This window comes from Lagopus leucura, unplaced genomic scaffold, assembly GCF_019238085.1.
Source record: "Lagopus leucura isolate 7727_CA_CO unplaced genomic scaffold, USGS_WTPT01 Super-Scaffold_73, whole genome shotgun sequence".
NCBI lineage: Eukaryota > Metazoa > Chordata > Aves > Galliformes > Phasianidae > Lagopus > Lagopus leucura.
The window spans coordinates 61,813,773-61,831,528 of NW_024962252.1; the positions used below are offsets into that span (position 1 = coordinate 61,813,773).

General features: G+C 45.0%; 1 protein-coding gene across 3 annotated transcripts in view; it reads right to left on the reverse strand.

The window, feature by feature from the left end:
* The window catches only part of FRMD1 (FERM domain containing 1), a 35,770-nt gene extending 21,021 nt beyond the window's left edge, over positions 1–14,749 (reverse strand). The window contains exons 1-3 of one of the 3 annotated variants that reach the window (XM_042895219.1): positions 14,626–14,749; positions 6,333–6,516; positions 1,406–1,496 (exon numbers count right to left, since the gene is read on the reverse strand). In XM_042895219.1, coding sequence (XP_042751153.1) covers positions 1,406–1,496; positions 6,333–6,428 — 187 coding nt within the window. In that variant the 5' untranslated portion in view covers positions 6,429–6,516; positions 14,626–14,749. The other 2 variants (XM_042895217.1, XM_042895218.1) reach the window with 2 other exon arrangements.
* Positions 14,750–17,756: the final 3,007 nt, after the last annotated feature.

The window sequence follows — 17,756 nt, forward strand, 5'->3', positions numbered from 1 at the left end:
CTGGCACCCAAAATCCAGACAATTTCTTAAGCAAAGTAACAAAAAAAATTCTCTTCCTCATCCAGAATCTCTATATTTGCCAGAGGTGCCAAAATAAGCACACAGACAGCCTTCATCCAAGCAGCTTTAGAAACTGAGCTACAGCAAGCAAGAGTGAACAACAGTGAGGAAACAGAACAAAAGGAGAGGTCCCATTCAGGCTACTTGTCATTTTTCTAAGAGCACTGCAAAGAATTAGCTTATCTAAAAAGGATGAGCATTTCGTGAAGTGAGCTTCACGTCGTGAAGAGACTGTTTATGTTTAAAGCTATAGGCAATATACTTTTGAGTTGTAAGCAGCACTGCTTTATTAACCTAGTTGAATTGGGATATTCAGGTCTTCCTCACTGGAAGGGGAATAAAGAACAGTGCTGGTTTAAATCCACAGATATATGTTTGTCAGCTACTGGTTTAGTTATGTCGATGGAACCTCCTGGAGACTCTCCAAACGTTAGGGTGATAAACAGCTTACTCCCATCTTAGCTTCAATGCTCAGAAAAATGAAAAAGTTTTTAGAGAAAGAACAGAAAGGACAACGAGATGAGAAAACTTAAACAACCTTCTCCTGCATACTCATAAGCAGGCAAAATAAACCTCACTTACAATTCATAAAGTTATTTTTATTTCACTGATAACATCCAGAGATACTGCAGTAAATAGTGAAACATTTGTGAAAAATTTTAGAGGGAGAAGTCAACAGATTCATTACTGTTTTGTAAGAGGCTGGGAGGTGTTGATGCACACTGTCCTAGATATGTAATATCTCCTATCGGTTTGCTCCTTTAAGTTTAATGCATCATCTTACACTGTCACCTGGTCAACACCAAGATAAAGGACCAGCAGTTCAATTCACGTACTAAGACACTTTAAATTTCCCAGATGATATTTCAAAACACAATTTTCCTACCCCTCATGTATTCAGTCCCCTCAAACCATTTAAGTTTCCTCTCCCCATTCTTCAGCATTCCTTGCATGTGACTTCAGAACATAAATAACATTTCCAGCCCCAAATTCCTTTTAAAATTCATCTCCTGTCCAACTACTGACAGTTCTGAACTCATACAGTGACAAATATGTTAGCTAGCAAGTTAGCTATAGGGGAGAAAGAAAATTCCACAAAGAGGTAGAACATAAGAACAAAGGAAGAGAAGAAAAGGGCCCCCTTCTCCCAATTTGTCTGCCCACATACCAAAGATCAAAAGAGCTCTGAGAGGCCTGTGCATAATCTACATACTTTGTGACCTTATTACAATTGAATTCCCCCACAGGCATGGCCAGTGTGTATATATGCACACACTGTAAATACACACAAGCAGATCTGTGGAAGTTTGCCAAGTCATTTGTTCTATGCATTGAGTTTGCTTACTTTTAACAATGCTGAGGCCAAAGAAGTGAGGCTCTTTAATCTTCACCAAATCACAAACTTGCTGGAAGAGCTCCTGTCCTGTGGCTTTGACCTGAAAGAAACAACCAATCCAACATTACAGATGGCTCACACACCTGAATAGGCCAATTCTCCTTCCTTACACTGGCCAATATGTTTTTGGATACCAAAACTGAAGAACTCCCAAAGAACAAGATATGTTTTCAGTATTATCATCATAGAAAAATTATCAAGGCGTTCCTTTTGTACCTTTACACTGCAAAAGTGGCTCATCTCAGTAAGATATGAATTCAGATCTCCTATTTATTGGCATTGCTGCATAAGGAGAATTCTGGAGTGCTAGTTTTGTGCAGTGCTACTGACAGGTGCTCTCATGGAAAAAGTTTGTAAACAAAAATCAAAACACTGGTCTCTTGTATAAATGTTTTTTCAGAGATTATGAGAAACAACAAAACTTTCATTCAAGAGAACTAAGAACAAAAGTACACAAAGAAAGCCAAGACTGCATTCCTTCATTTACCTGAAATGCCTGGTGGGGTACAAACTGGGTTGCTCTCCACTCCACACAGAACAGCTTATTCTGTCTGCCACTGATTTCTGGTCACACAACAATTAAACATCTGCATTTTCAGAAGCTGTCACCAATTGCCTATGAGGTTTTTCCTATTTCCTTGCCAAATGGAGACTGGTCCAGCACAAGCTCCTCAGCAAAGTGGTGTTATGGGCTACTCACATACGGCAAGGATGTGTACAGTGACTGGAAAGCTTCTCTATTACGTGTCCTCTCGGTTATAGCCTTGTCTATCACACTACCTCAGGAGTACAACTCATCAGACTAGCAAAATCCCACAAAATCCCCAACCCTCAAGAGACATGGGAAGAGTTCTGAGCCAGAACAGCTGCAGAGAGCCAAACAATACTGAGACAGACAACCAAAGCGCTGCCTGGGGTGCAGCCAGCTGCTGTGAAACCAGCCACAATCTCTCAGCTGCTCTGTGCCACTGCTGGGCAATGCCAAGCAGCAGCACCAGAAGCTGCCATCCCAAGGTAGGAAGCAAAGAAAACAGGGCAGAAGTCTATCTCTGAACTTGCCTGCAGTGTAATCATCACCAAAATAACTGCCACCATAATTCCTCAAGCCCTTTTAGAGTTGGCATGCCATGCTGCCCAGAAGCAGGTTCCACTCTCCTCCCTGCCCCAGGATGTACCATGTCACTAGATACGGACAATGGGAAATGAGGTCACTGACGTCTTTTGTTTGCTTGCTTTGTTTTTTCTTGACAGTACACCACCAACCAGCCACTCACTACTGTTTCACCCAAAGCTTTGAAAGCTGCACTACACCAACATGTGTGCAACACAAACTTTAGGAGGAGAGGTGATAACATTCTGTAAGACCCCCAAACAGCACGCAGTTGTAGCTGGTCTCTGTGTGTGTTCTCCTTTCTGGGAAGGACTGGGTGACCTACCTGTAGCTGGAATGATTATGCACATACATCAGTCACTGGGAGCACATGACTATGTAAAAGCTATATAACTAGGTATATTTTGTGACATGCTTTCACACCTAAGGGAAGAAAAACTTGCTGGAAGATACTTCTGTGAACTGAACATTTTGCGACGCTCATCTCAAAAGCAGAAATTCAATAAGTTTTCTTGCACAGCAGGTATGTGATCTGCTACCTTGTCCATTCTCCTTTTGGTATTTTCTTACTGTATCCAGTTTTACTCCCAGACTTCATAGCTATGCAATACTGATAACACCTGTAATCTCTGTTTCCTCCTCTTACATTCCCCTGTTAGAACAATCAATATTTCCTTTTGAATTTTCCACTTTTTGTGGTTCTGCTTGGCCTTTTCTCCCTTTGCACATGGTTTGTATGCCAGATTCCATTCCAAACACACTATGCATCATTCCTTCCTCTGATGAGGCCTGATACTCAGCTTTGTTCCACATCAGACTGGACTAAATTTCATAGTGTGAAGAAACCCCAAAATAAAATCATGTGCCAGATCATAAATCATGTGCTACTCCAGAGTCATTCTACATGCAAGCATTAATACATGCTGGTCAGCCATCTCTATTTTAGCATGCTATTTTAGTATGCTTCAAAGCACCAGCTCTGCTGCTCACAGAATAACTGGAAGACTTCAGATCTATGCCTGCTGCTTCTAAACACACAGGACTACACCAGACTTTCTCCCCACGTTTGGAGTAGCTAGCTGTTCTGCTTCTCTCAGGAAGCAGTCCGACCCTCACTAGTCTAGGTCTCTGTCATTTTTTTCAGCTGCTATCACCAAAGAAACTTCTCAGAAATTTTATTGAGACAGTCACAAAATCTAGTTGGTATTGACCAGTGGGTTCAAAATGAGGTAAGCCAGCACACTGGGAGGTAAAGAAAACTGAACGAACTGGATGCTGCTCCAGATCTTTGATGTAAGTGATAGACAAGACATAGAGAAGTGTTCTTTCTCACCACTCTCAAATCAGCCAATACAACCCCCATGGTGGGCACTTAAATTAATACAGATCTGACGAGGTCTGAAGAAACTTTAAAATGGCTCCAACTTTTTTCCCTTCAATGTCAATATCTAAGAAGGGCACAAAATGAAACCATCTTAAAGAACAGGCTTCCATCTACATGCAACCACACAAAACACATATAGGAAAACTCTTATCTGGAAGGATGGAATTTGTATGAGAGGAGGAGAAAGGAATTATGTGCATAAACCCTTTTCTTATCGGGGAAAGGATCTATAATTTATTCTGCTGGAAGGATAATGATTCCTACCTACCTCACTGAGCTCCAACCTTATTTAGTATTTGCATTCCACACTGAGGAGGTTAAAAGGCTTTGGAAACATTAAGTAGTGGCATTATTATTCCAATAAATGCACAAGCTATCATCTGTGGTTGTGCTAATTAAATTTGTGTTCTACTAATATTACTGGAAAATTGCCTTGATGTTCCTTTTAGAAGATGTCTCCAGCTGCAAAATACTGATTTTTGTTGTTGTTTTGAAGGGGTGTTGTGGTAAAGAATGAAGCCAAATGAAAAGCTGGGTTTGGTGACTTGCCCAGTTGTAAGAGGTTATATTTCACTCTCTATGCAATTAGGACACAACTGTGTTTTGAGAACTCCTGTTTTGACCCAAGCAGATATTCTCTTTCACAACCAGGTATCTCCGCATATATATTTTTGCAACTTTATGGCCACTGAAGCATGAAGCAGCAGAAGTGAGGAGGGAAAATGTCTTAAAAGGTCTACAGATGGATATGGTGCCACAGATCCTGCCAGCGAAAGGGATATTCAAAGACCCTTAGTTCTTTGCAGGAGCTGCAGGAAGGCAGGTGCGAAAAGGGACATGCTGCCTTCCCTCCATCCCCACAGCACTAAATATGAACGGACATTCACTATGCTTTATTAAGCTGCTGCAGCACAGGGCAATTCACAGTCACATTTTAAATACAGACTATAGCTCTTGCTGCCCTGCCCAAGACTGGGCATGGAACATCCTGCTGCAGTGGGACACTGCCTGAAGACCCTGGAGCTTGGGCAGCCCCACAGCTGTCATATGCTCTTAGGAACAACACTACTCAGCCAGATGTGTGATACCACAGTTAAAATGCCAGACAGGGAGCAGAGATGGAGCAATGAGACGAGAAAGGGCTTTGGGCATCTCTGGTTGACCCTCTGCTCATTTAATGCTGAACCAAACCAAATGGCAATGCCTTCTGCATGCGAGTCTGCACCTCAAGAGATTTAGGGCAGGCTCTACTATCTCACATCTTTAGCCTTGCTGATAAAAGCTATAAAAAGGTGAGATTTAGGGTCAGTCTCAACAGACCATTATCACTGGCCTTTGCACCTGCCTCTAGGAGCTTAATTAAATTCTCATGTTGTGGCTTGCACAAAACCAATAGACTGCAGAAGGTCGGGAGGTAGCTGGGCTGAATTTGAACAGATGACCTGCAAGCAGAGAGCCCCATATTTTGCTACTGAAGTCTCGTTCTGACCAGCCCTTGTGGAACTTTCCGTTAGCGATGCCACATTTAGGCATAACAGACAGGAGAATTCCTATGTGGATTTTGAAGATTAGCACACGTGCCATGTTTTCAGCTTTGTGCTTAGAATAGCTCACCTCACCTCACCTCCCCATCTGAGGGGAAAGCAAATAAATTCAAAAGGAAAAATCTCATCAGCACACATGCGAACTGCACACAGTCATAGGGGAGCGTTCAGCTTTGTCACCCAAGCTGAAGTGGTGCTGCCAGTTTGGTTTCTTGCAAGCTGAGAAGCGAGCAGCATTATGCAAGGAGCCCATGTGCACTGCAGTGGGCATGGGGTTGCGCCAAGCAGGCAGCCAGCAGGGTTCTGCCAGCACTCCTGCACAAGCACTCCAGTATTTGAAAAGCTGATCAAAGAAATGAAGCGACTTAGCTGCGGTCAGTGTGTGTATAAATACTCGAAGGAGAGGAAAAAAAGCCTTAGATGTTGTTTGCTCTGCCTTGGAGTCTTTGAAAGACACTGACAAGCTCTCAAAGCTGAAACAGCTGAAACACCAGTGTAAATGGTCATTATTAGTAATAATGCTAATAATGCATCAGGGCATTTCAGGTTCAATATGAAAACATCTCTGGTTTATTAACTGTGGAAAAAACACTGTGGGCGCTTAAAATAACCCCAACAAAATAACAGCAGAAAAAGAACAGAGGTTACTTATACCCCAGAAGTTTTGAGTAACTCCACCAATGTTTTGAAACCACCCAATTAGAAAATAGAGTGCCAATTACACTAAGGCTAATAGCCTTTGGGTCAGCAGACCAGGCTTTGAGAGAAAAACAGCAGCTAACAAAGCCAGCCTTGGCCCGGAGCGAGGCCTCCTGGCATCCCTCGAGAGCCACTCACCCCCACCGTCAGGCTGAGCTGCTCCCGGTCAGGCAGGAAGACGCAGACGCTGCGGCCCTCGGGGTGCATCCTGCTGGACAGCAGTGCCCGGCTCATGGCAGGCAGCTCCGTGTGGCCCCGCCAGCAGCACCCGGTGTATCCTCTCCGGTGTGGATGGGCGTCAGGTTCCCTTCATCCCATGCACCTGCTGGGAAGGGGAGAGTGTCAGTGAGGCTGTGGTGAGGCCCTGCAGTTGCAGCTCTGCCCCTCTGCTGGCTGAGGTTGGCTGCGCTGTGCTGAGAGGGCAAGTCTCAGTGGCACCTGACTCACCCATTTTACAAGGTCTCTGTCAATGTTTCTGATGGCATTGTGGCACAAACTGGGCAAAGATAACCTCTACATAGCCTGAAAGGCAGAGCAGAGTGCCACAAAGCAATCAGATCTATGAAACCAAAAAAAGACTGAGATGTATATAAGCAATGAGACACATGATGCCACAGGCCACTGCCTGAAAAAGCCCATGAGCAAGAGTGAGTGCCACCTTCTTCATCTGGGACATCTCCTTCATGCCACCTGAAGTGGAGGATTTTAACAAGCTGTCAGCACAGAGCACTTTATCTGAACCAGGTTCCCTTCTGCCCAGCCCTGATATCTGGGAAATCTCTGCCCTCATACCCAAGTGAACTCATCAGCTCCCAAGGCTGAGCCACCATTCCACATTTTTTGCCTCCTCCCAAGGGCTGAACCCATGCAGCACAGTTGGGAGGTCTTCACTTTTGGGAAAAGCTGCTGGAACAGCATCAAAAACACAGCTGCCTGGGAGCTGCACAAGCAACTCAGAGCTGAAGCTACAATAACCACACAAACACCAGAGGGAAACTGAATTCGTGCACAGAAGCACAACGGCACATGTCTTCTTCCCACTGCTATGGGAGGCTACACAGCACTCCCCACAGCTACCTGTTGCCACCTTTTTGGTGTTGATCACTGCACAGCCTGCATCGGAATGCTACATGCTTTCTGCTTTGTTTTTGAATCAAGTAGCAGTACGTGTCCTCCTACAGCTGCAAAAGCTGCTCCATGCACCTCCTCCCTTGCTTGAGCTGGCATATAAAACATTGCTTTATTAAGAAGCGTTGTATACGTTTTCTATAGAAATCCTCCTATGAGAGCAAAGCATACAAAACTTATTAATAAAGGAGGGAGTGCCATTAAAGGACCAAGTTATTATTAATTCAGACTTTGAAGAAAAGTAATAAACGGGAACTAGGATCTTTAAAATGAAGTTTGCTCTAAATTATAAGCACACAGGAAAGACACATTTGACTTCCTGGATGAGAAGAGGTCAAAGCTTCCAGGCAATGAAATACTTGGAGAAAATCTCTCATTCATCCTCCTCCATCAATATAATTATACCAATGAGCTCTCCTGGGTTCCAGGCTACACACTGTGAACAGCTGTATATAAATACCAGACGTCTATAGAATGACTTGAAGGTGATAGGTCACTTTTTATTGTCATCTGATGTCATACGCTCCATAAACTTTATGGATAGTATAAGGACCTCAGAGTTATGAGCTCAAGCATTCCACTGTAAGTAGGTTTGTTCCAATTGTTAAACTACTTCACTATGGCCCATGTCCTCTCTCACAAGGGGACAAACATTCACACAGCCGGTAATACAAGTCAGAAAAGGCAAAGAAGTAACAATAAGAATAAACTGACTTTTTTTCCCCCGTGGATAATTCAAGAAACTGAACTCTATTTCTTCATACCCTCTGTTAATCAAGGCTCACAGAAGGCTCATCCTATTCACACTTGCTTTGTTCTCTTAAAATTTCAAATGGACAACTGTAGATTGTGGGAGATGGGAAGAAAGGGAACCTGCATTAGCAGGGTGCATTAGGACGGGGTTAGGCTAGATGGTCTCCAGAGTTCCCTTTCAACCCCTGCAATTCTGTGATGCCGTGAATGGACAGGGAGATATTTTTTTCAATATTTTACAACAAATGAGCTCTTCAACACTGCAGCAGGTAAGAGGTTAAAGAAGCGATGTCCTTAATCTGAAAGGGGAGGTCAAACACAAGCCCAGATCAGCTTTCTCTTCTTCAGAAGTATGCTAGAATGTGATAAAACTTAATGAATCATTAACTTGCTAGCAGTGCACGCTTATACTGGGGAAAAAAAAAAAAAAAAAAAAAGCGCCAAGAATAACTGCCCAACCAAAACAAGTAGCCAGAAGGAATGCTCTTACTTAAACATACACAATTTCAGACTGCCCATATGCCATTCTTTTGTTTACCACAGATTCCAACCTCTTAACCTCAATTAAACCCTAAAAGCTCTGGCAAATGCACTGCAGATGAATTAATAAAAGCTGAAGTCAATCATCGGCCTCTGGGACACTCTACAGTTTGTTTGGGTTGGCGTTTTTTTGTTTGTTTGGGTTTGTTTTTTTGTTTATTTGTTTTAAATAACATCATTCCATCATTTTGCTCCCAGAGAAGTCCATTTTGAGATGTAATTGCTTAGTCAAAGGCCTATCAGTAAAACAGTCAAAGATGCTTCAGATTCCTACTCGTCTGGTATCAGTCAGGCATCTTTTTAGTACCTAGAGTTTATTTAGCACTGTTTATTTTATTCTACCTAAATACACGTGCACCAGAGCTTTGGACAATAAGCCTGCCATTAATTTCAACACTACTCCGATTAAACAGGTCAAACACGGCTGTAAAAACTAACTAGTAAGAACCCTAATCTTCTGCTCCTCTACCCGCAGCCCCACAAGCTGCCTCCCAGCAGCAGAGCAGGGCTACAGTGTTTAGTAAAAACAGGAATTGGTGGAGTTAGCAACAGCGCTAGGAGAGCAGCAAGAGAGTCCTTTGGAGATGAGATTGGTTGTTGCATTTCCATAGGCAAGTTTGAAATTCACCTTTCTCTCTGGTCTAAGGTGGCAAGGGAAAAAAAAAGTTAATAGTAGTTCCTGCTTCTTTCTGCACTTTGTAACTTCAGATCCCCAAATGGCACCTATACAAACCAGCCCATGCACTAAAACTGGGCTTCAGCATGAACTGCACAACACTATGTTATATACCACAGCCCTCTTGGAATTAGGCCCTAATCCTGATTTCAGTCTCCCCGGACTGCCACAGGCACACCTCAAGGGAATAAAAACAAATGCGGGAAAGAATCGCCCGCCAACTCTAAGCAGCAAAGCAGAACAAAATTCAATCATCAAGAAGAAAGAGCGCAGATAATTATGTGCTTCTCTCAAAAACATCCAGGAATACAACCTGAAAGCACGCTTTTGAAGGCTTATTATAGTAAAGTATCTTGGGAAAGCTTGTTTTGCTGCCACTGACAGAGATGAACACTAAGCACATTCCCAATGAAACCACAGCAGACTGGCCCTACAGAGTTCTGTCAAGGACTGCTCAGAAATGCTAAGACTCTTCTTAATGTTTTCCACAGATGTCTTATGCTTCTAAGACAACCAGACTTCTGGACTGCCGTTCCACAATCAGCTTAGGTAGCACTAATCAAGCCAGCTGTGCAGCAGGGCAGAGAGGCAGCTGCCTGGAAAGAAGCCTACCTTTGTGCAGCAACCCATGCTCACGTTGCCTCAATCTGATGATAAAATACAGCCTTAAAACTCAGAACCTCCCTCACCTATGCCTTTTTTTCCCTTCAAATATGCACTGTAAGACAGAGTAATAAAAACAGAATAAAAAAGAAAAGCCTGAACAAGTAAAGAATCATAGAATTGGTTGGAAGGGACCTCAAGGTCATCACGCTCCAACCTCCCTGCTGCAGGCAGGGCTGCCAACCTCCAGGTTTAATACTAGACCAGGCTGCCCAGGACCCCATCCAACCTGGCCTTGAACACCTCCAGGGATGTGGCACCCACAGCCTCTCTGGGTAGCCTGCTCCAGCACTTCACCAGTCTTGGTGAAGAACTTCACTCTGATATCCAACCTAAATCTTCCCTCTTTCAACTTAAAACCATTTCTCCTTGTCCTGCCATTACCTATCCTTGTAAAGAGTTGACTCCCCTCCTGTTTGTAGGCTCCCTTTAAGTACTGGAAGGCTGCATTGAGGTCACCCTGCAGCCCTCTCTTTTCCAGGCTGAACAAGGATGTAACAATGGCATGTATTAGCCCTTCTCAACAATCTGAGTCCCCATACAACTTCCTTGACTAGTCCATGAGATGACAGAATTTTCCCTGGGTGCTCCAAAAGACAAGATCCCAGAACAGATGCAGTGTGGCCACAAGAAAGATGCAGCACTGTCAGCAGAAATGATTGGCATTCAGTTCATAGACTAGGCAGATGCAACTGCAGCAGGTCTTTTGCATCTGCTACATCTGAGCACAGCACCCTTGCATGGATGGGATGTGGGCCCAGCTCTCACTTCTGGGATTTTCAAAAGGAGAAATAGGAAATGTCCTCAAGAATTCCAGGGCTGTGGAGCCCTTGGTAGAGTTCATTCTCACCACATATCTTTGGGGACAGATGGGGAAGTTGCTGAATACTGGTCTTAGATGCCAACTAACATCCTTTTTCTTCCCCTTCTTGTACAAACAGCACTCTCCAATGACATTGAGCTTTAACAATAGAGAGGAAAACACTTTGTTTGTAGACCTATTGCAGGATTAGACACAGCTCTTAGTCAGGCATGACTGCCCACAGTCCACCTGCATGCTGTGATGTTTTCCCACCTCATGTCAAGCATCAAAAGAGCAAGAAGTGCTCTCTTGGGTTTGTAACTCTTCTGCTTTACTCTGCCTCTCCCAGAACATGGCCAGTGTGCTCAGGAAGAAGGGTTCCCTCAGAATTCCCATGACACCTATTCCTAACCTGCGATTGTGGTTGTATGCCATTTTATGGGCAGCCCTACTCCTGCACAGAGGCAGGGGACAACTCTCCTCAGTGGTGATGCAGCACTCTTTGGAAGCCAAGAGACATGTGTTTTTGTACACATATTGAGACCTGCAAAACAGCCTTCAAGGAAGGGAAAAAGTGAAGCTGAAGGCAAAGCAGCAAAGGACACGCATGCTCCTGTAGTATGGAGGTGAGGAGGCTGTTAGGGCAGGACCATGTGGGTGGCTGCCATGTTTTTATCTAGCTGCTCCTGGGATGAGAAAAGCACTTCAGCACTTTACTTCCCATGAAGAGAGCTCAGCATGAATCACCTGGGCTTAATCTTTCCCCAAAAACAGAACTGAATTCAGAAGCCTTTGAGAGAAACAATGAGCATTACAGCCTCAAGCAAAAGGGACAAATTAAGATCTCATGAGGGAGTAAGCTTTTCCATCACTTTCAAGTCCGTGTGTGCCTCTGAATTTCTGTGCACAAAGGTACACAGCCTTTTAAAGTGCATTAATAGAAACGTGAAAAACTCTGAACATTAAATGTCTGCAGTGAGCGCATGCATCTCCTTTTCAGCGTGCCATGTTCCTGGGAAGACTTTCTGCTGTCAACATCAGAAACAGCAATGGTTGAACTGACCCTGCCTGCTCATTGATTGGTAATGCAAATACAGCATTTCCTCATCATGTCTGACTACCAGTGTGAAGTTTCTCATTACAATGAATTTGTTTATTTCCTCACTATCTACAACTGGGATCTTTTTACTGATTAACAGTCCCAGGACTTCCTCAGGCTTCAAAAAATTACATATGTGAATTAGTGTTTATGATTACATACTGCGTGAAGGAATCAACTGGCTTAGGCAAATGCAGAAGCGTAAGAACAAACTAGTGAAATACGGCACAGCATGTGAAACACTTCAGTGTCCAGGACACAACACATGAAGCTGCTGCAAAGAAAGCTTACATGGAAGTGCAGAGCTCTATTCTTTCAGCTGAGTGACCAAGGCAGCATCACATGAATCCTTCCAAGATTAAGCAAAGCAAATTGCTTCAGCAACTGTTCAGTCTCACCAAAAGCTTACCCACACCCAAACACAAGTACACATCCCTTTGGAAAAAGATCAGTACAGAAAACTAACTCACAGGTACGCATACACAGGCAGTCCAGAGTGCAGTACAGACAGTACCAGGCAGAGTCTGCTGCCTCAGAGTGAAGAGGAGCAACAGACAGTACTTCTCTTTGGCGCTCTTGCTATGCACCTCTGCCAAGTAATGCAACCTTTATTTATGAGAGACTGCTCACCTTTTGTATGTAGGTGAAACAGGAGAAGCAAAGCACAGGTGGAGAGCTGCACCAAGGTCTTTATAATAAGGGAGAGCGAGGCTTGTTCCCTGCTCCTGCAGCTGTTGGGATGTTTAGGTAGCTCAGTGAGAGCACAGGAAAGCAAGACCTGATCTCTCTTCCAGAGACTCAAGAGAAAAGTGTGTTTCTCTGTCATGCTAATTGAAAACAGTTGAGGTCTCATAACCGAAAAGCCTATCAGCTAATTATCTAACTGGGAACATATTTCTCCTTCGAGTTTATCAAGGCTAATAAACAGTGATTCTCACAAGTAAGTTTATTAAATACTTGCTTAATCTATTGTTTGAACTCTCATGTAATCAAACTCAAACAGCTGAGAAGATTCTTCTGCAAAACTGTCTTTGCAGAAATAGTTCCACTGTGGTGGAATTTCTATATTTCAGCTGGGCTGACCTGGAACCAGGCCACCCAAAATGTTCTGTAGAGCTGTCAAAAACAAACAAACCAAGATCTTATGTCAGTTTTACAAGTAAACACATTATGAGCTATTTAAGAGAAATAAAGGCATTGTTATAACTTCAGAGGTAATACCCAGAACTGCAAGAAGGATAAGAACAAACATGCTCTTACCACTATATTACATAAGTAACCCTTTGAGCCAGTAAGAACTGAGTCAAAAAACTGGTTTACTTCTCTGAAGGAGTGAGAAAGTCCACTCTCATGGCACTCGAATCCAAATCTGAACACCCACACCAACCACTCAGCTTCTGCATCCACCTGCTTCTAACTTTTTCCCTCCCCAAAAAGTGCAGCTTATCTTAAACCAATACTCCTCTCTGCTCTGAGTATGTAAAACAGTGGAAATTCCAGAATAGAGAGAGAAAGCTCTGACTAGAACACAGCCTGCTTCTGTTACAAATGTGAAATCACCTATCTGCCCATACTTTGACAGAACTAACACCAACATCGCAAACAGAGCCTGTCGGAGCAAATGCAGCTTCAGGGATGACACATGCTGCTGCCAGCAGCTACCTTCAGCAAAAAGATGGGGAAACGGGAAGGCACAGTCCAAAAAAAGAAACAGAACGAGGACAAACAGCCTTACAAAAAATGGTTCCTTTTTGCGGCGATGCTGAGTTTTGCAAAAAGAGGAAAGACAGCAAAAAAAGAAAAGAAGAAAAGCAAGCATAAGGAGTTCCTTAAAGAAAAGCTCTCCCTCCTAAAGTTCTCCAAGAAGCAGCTCCTCCTAAGGACTTCAGGGTCTAGCCCACACCTTCTCCATGCTCAGTTTCTAAGAATTAAGGTACCACTCCTAAACACCCTCAAGAGCATTGAGGAGCAGCAAGAGAATTCTTGTAGGAGAAGAAGCAGCGTAACCCCAGAGCGTGGCAGGCACGCAAGTCATTTACATTGTCTTGAACCAGACTAACAGTAGGGCAACCGTAGAACTCCATCACATGGTGTCTGATGGAGACCTGTTCTGCATTTGCTCATCTTCGCTTTTAAAAGGAAAGGGAAGGGGGTATGAGTAAAACACCTTTTCTCCCTGCTGGGTTCCCCTGATCTGCTGTCCATGGACCCAGGCAAAGCCCCGGCATCACGAGTACAGCAGGCAGCGTGCCTGAGAGCATATTGCAGTTAGAGCAAAAAATAACCAGCACAATGAGGCCAATGCATTCTGCGGCCACTCCGAGCTTCCCAGGAACTAGACAGAAAATATTTTAAAACACCTGAACAAACGAACAGAGGCACCAGCATTTAAAAGCCGTGTTTTGGACATCATAGCAAAGGTGACCGCTAGCAGAGATAAACACGTGTTACTTTCTCTCATAGTAAATAACCCCTGTGATTTTTAGACGCTCACTGTCAGGGCCCGGCACCTCTGCAGCTCAGCATGGACAACGCGGGACAGCCGGAGCCGAGCAGCTCGAGCCCAGCCGGGTGCACCCCGAACTCCCGCCGCGCAGTCACCGGGACGGGCTGACACCAGCAGCGCCGGATCCGCTCTCGGGGCAGCCTGCGGGACTCCCTGCCTGCCCTCAACACGCACCGAGGCCGCCCCGCTCCAGGGCTCCGTCCTTTGTCCCTTGTGTCGCGAGAAGAATCCCAAGCGGTGGGGGCGCGGGACCCCCACACTCACCGCGGGACGCCCCCGGGACTCCGCCGTTCCGTCTGGGGCTGCATCCAACGCGTGCCAAGCCGAGAGCTACAGCACCCCGACCGGCAGCGCTCAGCGCCGGGCTCCCCCCGTACCCCGCCGGGGGAGCAGAGGTAGGGGCGGAGCCCTGCGGAGGGGCGGGGCCATGGGTCCCGTCCCGTCCCGCCCCGCCCAGCCCGTCCCCGGCGGGGGCGCCCACGTGGAGTGGCGGCATGCGGGCACCTCGCGCGGCGCTCCCCTATCTTCACTCACGTCCGCCGCTCCGCCGCGTGAGCAGATTGGCGGAGCCGGGCAAGCAGTGGGCGGGACTTGCTCGCGGAGCGGTCTCTGATTGATTAGCGACGCCGTCGATCCGCACCCTGCCACTAAGGGAGGTGTTGGGGGCCGGCTCGGTCGGTAACGCGTGGTGACGCCTGCTGGGGTGTGGTGGGGATGGAGAAACAGCGCTCTGCCCGCCTGCAGCCGGGGATGGCCTGCGGCCGTGTCGGTGGCTTTTGGTCGCCTTGCCTCGGGCTGTCCGGTGTTTGCCGGGGGGTGTTTTGTCTGCGTGCGGCCGTGGTTTTATTCCTAGGTGTGGCGGTGCAATCTGCGGACGTTATCGGCTGTCATAGAGCACGTGGAGATAGGATTTAAACGGAGAGAGAACCCAGTAAGGCATGAGAAGCAGTTCCGGGCCACTCTCCCATGGCCAGGGCGGCAGTGCATTGGCTATGGGGTTATGATAAAATGGTTTTGAAAGTGCAGTTGAAAAGGCAGTATCAGATCTGGAAACACTTCACGTTGTGCACAGCCCCTGCACCTGATTGGGTAAGAAACAACCCAGGAGGTTGGGAGGAAGGTGCTCTGCTACATCTGTGTTAAAAACCCCATCCTTCTTGTGTGTTTGCTTTTTAGCACAGTTTCTGAAAGAGGGCCAATATCATCTCTGGTTCTTTCACATTGATTCATACAGCTGCCCATGGAAAGATGCCTGGCTGTCCTTTTACTCCTTCCCACCTCCAGTCCTCTGTCTCCTTTGCTCCCTTTGCCACAGCACAGCTGTGAGGCACTTGAGAGTACTAAGCTGATGCAGCTCATCCAAAGGACAGAAAGCTCAAGCTTTTTTTACTGGAAGAGCTGTCTGTTTTGTTGCTGATTAGATGGTCTCAGGGCACGATCCATTGTTAGAGTCAGCACTGTGTAATATCATCACCTAGGTCTCCTCCCTTTCCAGAATGGACTGAGAATCCAGTGCCTGCATTTAAGCTCTGTTGTTGAACTTCTTACTTATCTTGCCCGACACTATGCATGCAGTCTGCAGCAAAGCTAGTAAAGTGCTCGTGGTAGGACTTTCTGTCATGCCCTGACAGCTAGCATAGAACTAGAAACGGGAATAAACAGCTCTGGATGGTTGTTGCATGCTTCTGGGCTTTAGTCTGTTGAAAAAGAAAACATTACACTTGCTTACAAAATCATAGCATGGCTTTCTGTGACAGAATCCTTCAGCTATGGCAGGAGCAAAGAGCTTTGTGTGGGCTGTTGAGGCAGTTATGTATGTCCTGGCACATCACCTTGTCCTGCTGTCCTCCTTGTTCCCATCAGCAACCTTAATGCTCTCACACCTGAGTTTCCTTCCTGTGGAATCTAAGTGGAAGGGCTTGTAGCGTGGGTCACCTGCAGCTCCCAGGCTAGCTATGACCATAATGGAAGATAGTACAGTATGTCAGGTATGGTACTGTAATTACAAATCTAGTAATTATCCTGCGTATCTGGTCTCCTATGATCAGCAGCCCATGTGTCACCCCAGAGAAAACAAGCTGCATTTTGAGAAACAGCAGAACTGCAGGAAAATGCAGATAGCATTAGCTTGTTTGTTTTTAAAGGGGACATCAAAGCATTGGAGTCTGAAGATATCTATGATCCAAGGAAACACTGCTTTGCCTGTTGAACATGTCAACTCCAGCTCTCCTACCTGCAGTGCAGATAAGCAAGTTTGTCCAGCTTTCTCTGTAAAGGAGAAGCTGGGAGGGGGGCAGGATTTCTGGAAGAGTTCTTATAAAGCAGAGTCTTGATTGAGAAAATAGAGCTCCTTTTGTAAGCATGTGTCTCATGCAGAGTTTTGCTGAAGTCAGAGGGACTTCAAGCAAAAGTTTGCATAAACAGATGTCTTTGCTCATGGTGTTGTCTGCACTGCATGTAGATGAAAGGATTTCACAGTGTGAAAAGGAAAGCTGGAGTTTGCCTTCACAATCGCGGAAAAGAATCCATTTCCTTTTCTTATGATAATCTAAAAAATGCATGTAGGAAATAGTTTTGTTAGTACGATTTATTTTCTAGTTCACGAGCAGAGCTGAAGCTCTGAAGCTCGGGAGAAGCGTCTTTGTAGTGTCTGGAAACAAAAGGAGTTTTCACTAATGATCTCGGGGAGCTGAAGCTGGCTTCAAGCTGTTCAAGTCATGAGAGGATGACTCAGAAGTCAGAAATTTGAGGCATTCTTATGTCTAGCATTTAATCAACAGGCAAAGCATTGGCAAGTAAGGAGAAGAAATCAATGGCAAATCAAAGGATAATAGGTCGGCTATTCATTAGAGAAAGGGTTGATCGCCAGGATATTAACAGAAAAGGGGGCATGAAATTAATCTTAAAATTTGAACTAGTGGTGGCTGCAATGAGCTGACGGTCAGAGAGCTTTTTAAAAAAATACACAACTTTCCTGTGTGAAAGGCTATTCTCAGTGCTCTGCATTCTGCATTTACATCAGTCAGATCCCCACTGTATATGTTATTCAGAGTTTCCAAACACAGTGCAACTCTTGCAGGGGTTTGTTTGTAATATTTGTCATTGTATATACAGTCATTTTAGGCATTACACATGAGATGATAATAATCTGCTCTCTATTAGCATTCACGCTGAAGCAAAATCTTACTTTGTTGTGTTTTCAGTGCATGCTGGAGCTTGATTTTGCTGGCGTTCCCTATTCCTAGAAAATTATCAATGGCTTCATTGTAAGTATTCATCAAACCAAGGCTTTCATGATTAACATTGCAAAATCAGGTTTAATTTTGAGCTCTGGGACAGAGAATGAATTTTTTCCAACTTTAAAATACCATGTTTATCTATAACAGTATGCAAAC